Source organism: Solanum stenotomum, chromosome 9, assembly GCF_019186545.1.
Source record: "Solanum stenotomum isolate F172 chromosome 9, ASM1918654v1, whole genome shotgun sequence".
Classification (NCBI taxonomy): Eukaryota; Viridiplantae; Streptophyta; class Magnoliopsida; order Solanales; family Solanaceae; genus Solanum; species Solanum stenotomum.
The window spans coordinates 46,960,680-46,973,049 of NC_064290.1; the positions used below are offsets into that span (position 1 = coordinate 46,960,680).

A 12,370-nucleotide genomic window follows, 5' to 3' on the forward strand; every position below is an offset into this window, starting at 1 on the left:
ATTATACGCTATCTTTTGTATTGACTGTTATGTTTTATATATATCTCTCCTGTCACTTAGATTTGATGTTTTTGAGCTGAGGGTCTCCCGGAAACAGCCTCTCTACCTCCACGAGGTAGTGGCAAGGTCTGCGTACACTCTATCCTCCTCAGACCCCACCTAGTGGGATTTCACTGGGTATGTTGTTATATCAAGCTTGCCACTAATTTTTATTTTAACACTTAATTGTCGTCTTATACTAAATTCTCTCAAGTTTTTATAAAAAAGAAAATAATTTTTTAATTCACTTTTATTTGTCATAATTAAATTTGATAAATTCATTAAATAAATGAAGAAAGAAGTATTGAAAACTGTCCTAAACTCAACTCAAATTATTAATTTTATTCTCAAATTATTGACAATCTTAAAATTACTTTTTTCTTTACTGATATTGCAAGATCAAGGTGCATTTAAGCTAAGTTAATCAAATAAAGGGATGTTTCAAAATTTGATAATGAAATTAATAATTTATGCAAACTCAAAATTATTTTCAATAGTTGTCTAGTAAATAAAAGTGAACTGAAGGAATATAATATATTCCCAAAAAACCTAACGATAGCAATAATCATCCCAAAGAAGCTCAACAGGTCGTCTTTTCTGTGAACCCCAGGAAAGTGTAGAAAAGACGGAAGCTGTTTGTGTATAACGCTTGGATCGATCATCAAAACTGATTCTCCTACAATATATGATGGTGTTGTCACATCTTCACGGAGCATTCAAGGATACGGTGGAGAGAATCACTAGCCCTCGTACCGTCTCTGCTTTCAAAGAAAAAGGCGTTCTCAGCGTCAGCGAATTCGTCATAGCTGGCGATAATCTTGTCTCCAAATGCCCTACCTGGTCTTGGTAAGTTTGCTGCTTTCCGAATTAGATCTAATTTGAAAAAAGTTGTCTTCTCCGATGGAATTAGAATAGTATTGATTTTTCCAAGGGTACAACTAGTAATAGTAACACTGGATTTATTTTGTTGTATTTTGCTCCCGATTGACATATGATCCAACTTGTTGGTCAATGATGCATTATCTCATATAGTAGATTTAGAGTTTGTTTTGATGCTAAAGTGAAAATTGATTTCTCAAATCTTTGAAGTTTTATGCACTTTCACTTGATATTTTGATCAATTTTGATGTTTTTTTTAGCTTCCCTCTTAGAACATGAAAAGAAAAAAAGAGTGTGCTTTCCAGGATTTTATTTATGCAGTGGTCAACCTAATGTTACGTTTTTCTGCTGCTTGTATGTTGCCGTTGCATCTAATTCTTATGTCATGGTTCATTGTTCATTAACAGGGAATCAGGTGAGTCTAGTAAGAGGAAGTCTTATTTACCATCAGACAAGCAATTCTTGATAACTAGAAATGGTACGTATCTACAACCATCACTCTGCTAGTAGTTCTCATAGAATTAAATGTGTTTGGGGGATATATGAGGTAGCCAAGTGATATGTGCATGGTGAATTCATTCTTTAACTTAATTGCTGATAAATTTACACTTTTTAATAGAATAACTTGATTTAATTTAAGCTAAACTAATCCTTAAAATAAACAAAAAAACTAAGAAGTTCTGGTCAATAGTTGAATGTTGATAGTCTTAACACATTTGATGTATCCATGTAGCTTTTGGGGATGTTTTCTTGATGTCAGATATCCATCATCACCAGAATCCAGAACTGATAATCTGTAATACTAACTTGTTAAACCTTTCTATGCAATTTCAAGAGCTTACTGAGGAAGAGAGGTTTGATAATCTAATAGGAAGAACAATATTGATGCGTATGGATGTAGCCATGAGGTAAGGGAACAGGAGGACTCATAACTTTATTGTCCAACACATGTTATGCTCAGTGTCTTATTGTTTCAAGTGAGATCATGATGACCTTGAGAAAGTAACTATGAGGTTGGGAAATAGGATTAAGAACTGTATTGTCTAAGATATGTTATGCGCTGAATCTATGCGTTTCAGTCTGCTCGTTGTATATCAATTTAAGCATCTTGCTAAGGATACTTCTGTTGCCTAGTGCTATATCCTCTTCCTCCCTAGCTCACTAATCTTCTCTTTGGAATTGGTAATTTTTGTTTTATTTTGAGTTTTCCAATCTTCAACAACTTCTTAAGAATTTTAGCACCTCATACGACTGAAAGAAGGTGGAACTATGTATGTTGTAGTTCTCTTGACCATTCTTTCAGAGATTTCTTTATTCATAGGTGTTCTCTACTTGCCTCATACTCTCATTTAAAAAAAAGCTGCCCGGTGCACAAAGCAGCCTCATTAGCTGGGTCGCACCCCAAGGGTTGTGATGTAGAAAGCCTGCCCTAATGCAAACATTAGTGGCTGCCTCTATGACTCAAACCCGTGACCTATAGGTCCCATGGAGACAACTTTACCGTTGCTCTAGGGCTCCGCTTTAAACTTTTGTTATGTGCCAGCATAGGTGATGTGCCACTTTAACTTTGTACACAGTTCCTTGTCTGAGAAGAGCTGCATCAATAGAGGAAGAATATGAGGCTGCTGGAGGTGAAGTTCTTCTTGATAATGAGGACAATGATGGCTGGCTGGCAACTCATGGCAAACCAAAAGGTATCTAGTATATCAATACTTTCCAGTAACAAATTGAGTTTTATTATCAATTTTGCGTTGTGACATTTTATCCTATTTATTTCTTAGAAAACAATGGTGCTGAGGATGATAATTTGCCATCTATAGACGCATCAGAAATCAACAAAAAGAACACTATCCAGTCAATCCCATCATACTTTGGAGGCGAGGAAGAGGAGGACATACCTGACATGGGAGAGTATGAGGAAGCTGACAATCTTATAGAAACAGACCCGGTAAGAACTGTCTCTCGCTGAATGCATTGTTGTTTTAAATCTGTATAATTCATAATTAATCTTAACAGCGTACTGTTTCACCTTGTATTTGATCTTAAAAAGTCCTATGACAATGGTTTCGTGCAGAGTCATGATCCAATCTGTTGACTTCTTGTCTCTAGTGGTTCATGCCCATAATCTAAAACTCCTGATGCTATTTCTTCATGGTCTTTGATGATGATTTTCCTGGTGCTCTGATTTAGAGTTTATGTAAAAAAAAATTCATTTCATTTGGTGAATTGTTCCTACAAGTGTCACAATGAATACTAGTATAATCAGCTTAACAACCAAACGGCTCTCCTTATAGTGTCCATGATGTTTATAGTTAAATGTGTATCTGTTCTACTAATAATGTATTTTCGAAAAAGAGCTGTTTAAAACTGACCGTTTGATATTGGTAGTTTTTAAACAGCTAAAGGTAGATACTGAATAGTTTAGAAGTGTAATGACTGTTCACGCAATTCCTCATTAGTGAGAAATTGTTAGCATCTCATTGCCCGAACATTGACCTGAGCAGGTGTACAGGATTTTAGAATAACTTCATGGCTTGAGGGATCCTTTTGGAATCTTTCTTGATAAACAAGAAAAAGAATCCTCATTTCTTTTCCTTTTTGTACCCAACAGTTCCCTTCAGACCTTTTTCCTGGTATAATTTAAATAAGAAAAATTCTATTTGATACTGTTATATGCAAGGAACTCTTTTCAAATTTTCTGGAAGCTGTCTTTCAGTTCAATGACTACGGGCTACATTCACATTCTTTTCCAAAATAAAAGCGAGAGAATGCTGCTCTGATCTTTGTTTGGGCTCAAAATTCAGTTTGTTGGATCTTTGTAAATTATCAGCTTTGAGATTATTCCATGTAGTACCAAAATGGTTAACTTCTCGTGATTTACTGCAGGCTACCCTTCAGACTACATATCTTGTGGCCAATGAGCCTGATGATGACAACATTCTAAGAACACGAACCTATGATGTCAGCATCACGTAAGTCAATTTCATTCATTAGCTTTTGTAATGTTGGCTATTTCATGCACTTCTGATTAAAGAGAAGTGCTAATAACTGTTATGCCAACTGTCCATCTGTACTTTTGTAGGTATGACAAATATTATCAAACACCTCGTGTGTGGCTCACTGGATATGATGAGGTCAGTCAAACTAAAACTTGTTATTGCCTTGAAGACTACATTTTTTCACTTTTGTCTTATAATGGAAAGAGTTGCAAGATGGTCCCGACACATTCATGAAATAAATAACTTAGTAACCATACATTTGAAGAAATGGATGATACAACGAGAGCTCACCTGGATTTATGGGTGTCCCTTTTTTGGGGGGGGGGGGGTAGTGGAAATTGGTTTTTTCCTGTTGCCTCAGGTGGATCTCTGTAAGCTCGAATAATTTAAGAGTGCTATTTTATGTTTTCTTTCTGATATCACTTTCTTTATATGCTCAGTAAACACAGACCTTCTCATTATGCTATATTATACATTATTCATAGTCTTATCCAAATATGGGAATGCAATATTTTGGCAATGTAAGTAAATGTGATACCTTAACATGAGGTTATTTTTTTCTTTATATTACACAATATAATTTGTGCTCATTTCTGCAGAATTTCTAAGCAAAGCATGCTTTACTCTTCTTAGTCCTAATTCTATTTTTACACTATACAAGATCTGCACAAAGATGAAATTTTGAACCAATGTGGTTCTCCTTGTTGAATTTTGTTAAGAAGTCCCACATCGGTAGAGGGATGGGAATTTGATCTCCTTATATGAACTTGGACAAACCTCCCCTCATGAGCTAGCTTTTGGGGTTGAGTTAGGCCCCGGTGTCATATCTTTACATGGTATCAAAGAGCCAGGCCCATCCCAATTTGTTGTTCACTGATGTTGGGCCCCCATTTAGAAGTGTTCACGCTCCAGTTGAGGTCTGGGCGTGCGGAGGAGTGTTAAGAAGTCCCATTTCGGTAGAGGGATGGGAATTTGGTCTCCTTATATGGACTTGGACAAACCTCCCATCATGAGTTAGCGTTTGGGGTTGAGTTAGACTTAGGTGCCATATCTTTACAAAATTCACTGAAGTTTCTATTCCTAAGATACGTGAAAATATCCTTGTACAATGTATATCCATTAAATGTTGCTTTCAGAAAAAGTTCCTCTTTTGATTAGACATGCATCGTGGTTTTTTGGGGAACTTCAGGTCTGATTGCAATACAGTGAACTATAAGTTTATGCAACTGTGGGGGGTGATCTTTTTCTGTAATAATATTCATCATGTGTAGTAAGCACTATTTTTGATTTTATGTGACAGTCAAGGATGCTTTTGCAACCAGAACTCGTACTTGAAGATGTCAGTCAAGACCATGCACGCAAGACGGTGAGATACATCTTTTAAGTCTTGATGTATTTGGGGACAAACTTAAATGGGTTTCTCCTTGCTGTTGTTAGTTTGTAAATGAAATTGCAGTAGTTCGGTCCAAGCAATGTAGAACATTGCTCCTCGTCTAATTTCTTGAGAAGTTCTAACCTAGATGGTATTGTTGTTTTGCTTGGCTCAAGGCTGTGCATTATTCAGTTACAAGGAAGAAACTCACCTAGTGAATCGGTTTCAGCTTACCTGTTTTTAGTTATTTCAAACATCCATTCCAACCTTTAAATAAAAAATTGCACATGATGGTGTGGTGAAGGTTTTTGGAAGTTATCCACGAACTGTATGAAAAAGTGATGAATATAATATCCTGCAAACCTATATCAAACATGGTATAGTAGTTTGGTCATATGTGGTTGGATTCTTTCTTGCTAATTGGCATCTGGAAATCAAGTCCAAGTGCATGCATTCAACTTATCAACTTTTTTCCATGTTATTTTCTTTATCATTGTCGTTCTTTTATTTAAATTTAAATTTTGAAGTGAAAACTAAATGTGGCATAGTTTGTCAAAAGTTTGTTGCTTATACCTTTACTTCCTTCCCCACTACAACCACTTGCCTCCTCTGAACTCAGAGCCTTGCCACCTAATTGGATTGACAATCAAACATTCCTAAAGACACTCTCTATCCCTTCCTTCCCCCTCTCTTCTCTCCTACAAGCTTCCAATTGAACCATATTCTAAGAAATTCAACTAAATGAGGCAATGATTTGTTTTACACATTTGACCACTATAACTCTTTCCAAGGCTCTCTTGTTCCTTATACACAATAGAACTTGAATGCTTGCTTTGAGGTTATGTAGCTTATGTGTGAACAACATTCAAACTTCTGCTTGACGTTTTCTAATCTTAACCCTAGCTTTTACTTGATTTATGAGAAATGCCAAAACTTATTTGCGAAACAGAAATTGCCATATCCATTCAGTACAAAACCAAAGCCACCAAGGACTATTTCGGTTGACGAACAATATCCATTTTAGCTGACCAAAACTTTTGTTCATGAACCAAATTGTAGATGGCAACTAAGCAACTGAACTGTCGCACTGATTATCAACTTCCTTTCCTTTATAGCCCTTTCTCTTATTTAACTACTACAACTTTTCTGTCGTTGAATTCATTTTAATCTTTCGTTCTCAACATTGTTAACTCAGGTGACCATTGAAGACCATCCACATCTTCCAGGGAAACATGCTTCTGTGCATCCTTGCCGACACGGTGCTGTGATGAAGAAAATTATTGATGTTTTGATGTTGAGAGGAGTTGAACCCGAAGTTGACAAGTACACTCTAATTTCTTTTCTAGTATCCTTGTGTTTTCCATTAAGCATTATATATAATCGCACTTACATAAGACACATATGATTTGGTTACATGGGGATACTTGCTACTTGTAGATGTATGTATATTTGATAAAGCATGGCTAGGGAACATTTATTTCTGTTAGTATGTTGCATTAAAAGAGCCATACTATGTAGTGATGAACCAGAGGGAGGTTCTGTTCATTGTGGCATTTGGTTTTCAAGAAAGTTGATGCTTTGGCATTTAATTTTTAGGGATTCACTGGTGTCTCCCATGATAGGTGTTTACCTACCTTGCATGTTGTTCTTCACATCTGAAAACCATGAGAAGGTTTCTTGCTGCAGCAGCAGCATATTTTAGCAGTGGTAGACATGGTAGCAGTATCAGTAATAATGACTGAGACATTGTTTCAATCGTACCCTCCTCCATCTAGCTTTTACCAATGACCTCAAGTTATTAATTTGACAAATGGAGGAGTATACTTTTGACATCAATGGAATAGTTCGGACCAAGAATCTAAGTTGTGCGGACTCTTCACTTTCGATGCCGTACCCGTGTCAGATTCTCCAAAAATACTACTTTTGGAGAATCAGTCATGCCACATTGACATTTTGAAGAGTCTGAGCAACATAGACAGGAATCATTATTGATACTTCTATTCAAGTGAATTTAATTCCAATACTTATTTTAAGACAAGTCAGGATTTCTCCAAATCTAAGTTACCCCTGTGTGGTTAATTGATTTAATCTCAACTAGTTTGTATCGCCTACATGGGATTCTTTGTTTTTATTGCGTTATGTTTTTGTAAAGTCTATTGATACAAAATGATCTTTTATCTTTCTCAGTCCTTTTATGAGCTTAAATCATTATTTGTCACATGCACTTATGGTGCATTGGGAGGTTCATGTAGGACACGACTAACTATCTAAGCCGATCTCTATTTTATCCTCTATGTTTGCTACTTGCACCATCTGTCTGATGTAATTATTTCAAATCTTGTCATATTTTGTATGGTCATACATCCAATTTGATATTCACATTCTACAACAGTCATCTTATGGACCTGTTGGGCCTTGAAGGGCAAGTCTCCCATATAACATTATAGGTCTCACAAAAACTTGCTTTCCATCTTGTTAGGTATCTTTTTATAGTGTAACAACACTTTTGTGACACTCCTATATCGTTGTTTGATAATTGAGAATCTCCTTATGGTTTAGATTGCCCAGCTACAGTTGTCTGTATAGGTTCGAAACTCAGGGGAGTATGGGCAGCTCCTCTATCATCCTCCCATTTAAATACCGGGCTTTGGTCCTCATGGGTTCAAATTTGTGATGTGTGTTTAACCACACCCCCCAATATACTGACTTTACTGTTGAGCCAATGCCCTGGGATGTAAGATATTACACACATAATCAAAATTGGATGGTTAAAATGGAGAAGTGCTCCGGGTATTATGTAATAGCTAAAAATGTGAATGGTAAGTTCTATAGAACAGTTGTAAGACTTGCAATGTTGAGTGAATATTGGACTGTTCAACACATCCTCAAGATGAGTGTTGCAGAGATGCAAATGGTTAGATGGATGTGCGGTATATGAGATTAGACAAGATAAAAAATGACCACATTGGCTTGAAGGTGCATGCACACACATTGAGGTAAAATGAGGGGTCGTTTGAGATGGTTTGGTCATGTCCTAAGTCGACCTCTAGATGCACCGGTCCGCAGATGTGAAGTCATGTAAAGTGAAGATGCTTGGGTAGATCTAAAATCACATGGAAGGAGGTTGTCTCGAAAGACTTACCATCTCTTGAAATCAATGCAGACTTAACGAAAAATAGAGCATAATAGAAGGAAATGGTTTCTATAAGCAAATACCAATTAGATGAGAATATATTTTAGTCATATGTAAGTAGCACACATTTAAGTCTTACGCTCTCTAGGAATCTCTTAGTGCTATTAGAGATTATTATGCCAATAGGAAATATAGAAAACTTATATTACTTTTCATATATTTTTAAAAATTTCATATAATGTTGGTCTGTGATGAATTTAAATGGAAAATATGGTTGGTGAGATTCATATAGCCAATCCGAACTTGTTTAGGACTAAAGCGTAGTGTTGTTGTATATCATATCATTCTGTTATAAGCCCAAGCCTATATCTGATTATTGCATTTAGACACCATAGTCCATCTAATCTCACTTTATTTTCATTATTATGGGAGGTACCCTTGGAGTCATATGCTCAATTTTATTTCTACTTATTCTAAGAAGTAGATGCAGTGTTCCTCGACAGTTTCAAGTCCTGGTTGACTTTCCTGCTATAGTCATATGTTGTAGCCACTTAAAGAAAGAAAATAAGAGGGTTTGTACCCAATGATAGTGATTACGATGATTCTTACTGTAGCCACTGATTCTTTCATAGTGATTACGATGATTCTTACTGTAGCCACTGATTCTTTCATTGTCATCAAAGGTAATTCGAGCAGGTTTCCTGGAGTAAAATGTGCTTGTTTTAGACTGAAGATTTGAGACATATGTGGCCCAACAACTTAAATGCACGAACTTCCTAAATTTGAATCTCCTTTTAGTTTCTCTACTTGCATCAGGTTTTTGTCTCCGACTCTCCTCTTGAGTGTTGATCTCAATCACCATTTGCAGGTATCTTTTCCTGTTCTTGAAGTTTGTGGCTTCGGTTATTCCAACGATTGAATATGATTACACCATGGACTTTGATCTTGGTAGCAGTAGCACCTGATTTGCAGTCAACTTCCTTCGGTCAGTAACAATGGTGTTCATTTTTTTAAAAAAAAAATATTTTTTTCCCTTAATGTGGATGTTGTATTTTTTTCAGATAGATGCTGGCATATAACATGTCAACCAGTCAAATACTCTAATGACAATACCTATTTATAAATAGTACAGTGTTTATAAACGATCTTCTAGAAATGTGGAGCATGCATGATGAATTGTCAGCATGGCTTGTTTATTTTGTATATTAACAAAGAATTAAGGTTATTCAAGTTTGCACTTTGCACGATCCACTTGAAGGCTGAAATTGTTTATTTAAAAAAAGTTAACAGGATGAAAGCTACAAAAATAGCAAGTGATGGTGTTTGTTTTCTGTATCAAATGTCTAGGGATTAGCATTAAATCTCCATGTTACTATTTCTCTTCATGATTCAAATATTAATAAGACTGTAAATATAGATGCATTTACACAATTTCAGTTGCATTTTTTCTTCAAACCTATCCCTTGTTCTTAGTACAGTATTTTAAATGATGTAAAAGCTTTAAGCTTCATATTGTATTATTATTTATAGAACTATGGATTAGTTCTAGTTGATAAGATGTTAGTAATTTGTTTGCCATACATTACTTTGGATGTTAATATTTTATAATCATTTATTAATATGAAAAATTGAGTTTAATTTAAAATTTTGAAATATTTCTTGTACGAAGTAACTTTTTTTTAAAATATAATTTTTGTACTTTTTTCTTTATTTACAATCTTTAATATTGTTTTAAGTGAAGTAAAAAGGGAAAATTGTATGAAATAACACACTATTAAGTAAACTAGTAATAGGTGGAATTTATAATTTGATAAGATATGAATGTAAAATTATAGTGATATTATCGAAGTTGTGAATGGATTAAAGTTGAATCCTTGCCTAAATATAACACCATTTTGTTAATAGGTATCTCCCTGAGATTTCCTACCAAATTCCACCTTTGTAATAATTTGTAGAATTCAGATAACGAGACCCCTTTTCCAATGCATGCCTGAAGTCTTTTTCGTGCTTTCAAGCTAAAATAGCTTTTAAATATTTTTAAGTGTTTGAATAAATTAGAAAGTGCTTATGAGCATTTAGTTTTAAGCTAAATGATAAAAACAAACAAAAAATCATAAGTTAGAAATTCAAACTTATAGCTTTAGGATCACAAGTCAAAAGCCAATCCAAACAAAATCTTAGTTGAGAAACTTTGGGCTATGAAATAAAGTAAAGTGACTTTCTAAAAAATGACTTTTCATAGTTGAGTGATTTTGGGTTATAAAACAAAGTTAACTTTCTAGAGATGAGATCGAACCATTCATAATTGAGTGATCATCTTTGATATGATCTCTTTCTTTTTGTTTTGTCTTTGTCATTAACCAAATTGCGTGATATATGATCCTTTTTTCTTTTTGAAATCTTTGTCATTCTCCAAATTGCGTGATCTATGATCTCTCTTTTTTTTTTTTGTTTCTCCAGAAAACTGATGCATTAGAAAAAAGTGCAACTTTTATTGTCTATCACAATTGCTTATTGGGGTTTTGTTGTCACTTTCTACACAAAAAAAATCAAGGGACAATTAATATCTAGAAAAGAACGTGTCATATTTTGTCCTTGATTTAAAGAAGAGATACTGTCAAATAGCGGTGTCAATGGTATGGTTCGATCAGTTATTTTAAAAAAATTTCTTTCGTAAATATGTTCTTGAAGAAACACTTTAATTCTTCATCAAGAAGACAAGAATGTAATACTTTGTTGCCGTATTGTTTGATCTTAACATTTAATAGGTTTGTTTGCATAAGTTTTGTTGTATTGTTTGATAGAGTATCTATTACAATATCTTTTAATTTTAAACCTAATTAAGTAAAGGTTAATTAAAGAGTAAAGACCCAAAGTTGTCTAGTCACTAGAGGCCTAGTAGGTTATATTTATATTTAAAAATTATTATAAAATATATTTATATGTTAAATTTAACATATTGTTAATATATAAAATATATTTATATACATGTAAGGTTATTCCGGTAGGGTTAGATATTTTTCATTTTTTTATAAATTAAAAAGACAATCCCAGTTATTCGGGACAGTTATACACTTAAATAAAAATCTACAATTTATTGAAAAAATAACATAAATCGATTCGATTCAATCGATTTTTTGTATTCTTTTGACACCCGTCACACATTTGTTAGGAAGAACAAGAAAAAGAGAGAACCATAGGAAACATGAAAAACTAAAGAAAAAGAGATAAACCAAGTACATGAAAAACTAAAGAAAAACTAAAGAAGTGAAAAAAGGATAATTTAAGTTTGTACTAAAGAGTTTGGCTTCAAAACATATATTTTTTAGGCACAACACATTAAAAGGGACCCTCTTTAAAAATACAGATTAAAACAGATACTGCGCTCACAAATGAGCGAACGGTCCCTTACACGTCCGTCTACTTCCACTATAAAATAAAGATATAAGTATTGAAAACACCCTTAAACTTGGAGTGAATTATTACCTTAGTCCTTTTCAACTATTAACATACTTAAAAAGCACCTTTATACTTGATTAAGTAATTTTAAAATACCCCTCTTGAAGGTACTTGGGTAGGGTTGGATGGGGTAGTAAAAAAATTATTTTTAAAAAAAGAAAAAAAATTCTTTTTTTCCTCGTTAATTATTAAATTCTTAGCATTTAATTATTTAAATGCTTTTAAATATTTATTTTATTATATATCTATTTGTATGTCATATCAATAAAATATTCCACATATATGCTTATGTGGATGACAAGTGGCATAAGAGATGTTTTTAAATTACTTAATCAAGTAGATGAGTATTTTTGAGGCTGTCAATAGTTGGAGAACTAAAGTAATAATTCACGCCAAGTTAAGGGGTGTTTTCAATACTTATCTCTATAACACAATTTTTTTAAGGGGTTTGTCCATAATGAATGAACTACAATTTTTTTTTAGATTTTC

General features: G+C 34.0%; 1 protein-coding gene across 1 annotated transcript; it reads left to right on the top strand.

The window, feature by feature from the left end:
- Positions 1 to 584: 584 nt before the first annotated feature.
- On the top strand, positions 585 to 9,673 carry LOC125876321 (autophagy-related protein 3). Its single transcript, XM_049557476.1, has 10 exons — positions 585 to 885; positions 1,326 to 1,396; positions 2,496 to 2,612; positions 2,700 to 2,866; positions 3,805 to 3,890; positions 4,001 to 4,052; positions 5,218 to 5,283; positions 6,485 to 6,612; positions 9,291 to 9,407; positions 9,484 to 9,673. The coding sequence occupies exons 1-9, from the start codon at positions 725 to 727 to the stop codon at positions 9,385 to 9,387; spliced, it is 945 nt and encodes a 314-aa protein (XP_049413433.1). The 5' UTR covers positions 585 to 724; the 3' UTR covers positions 9,388 to 9,407; positions 9,484 to 9,673.
- The last annotated feature ends 2,697 nt before the right edge of the window (positions 9,674 to 12,370 follow it).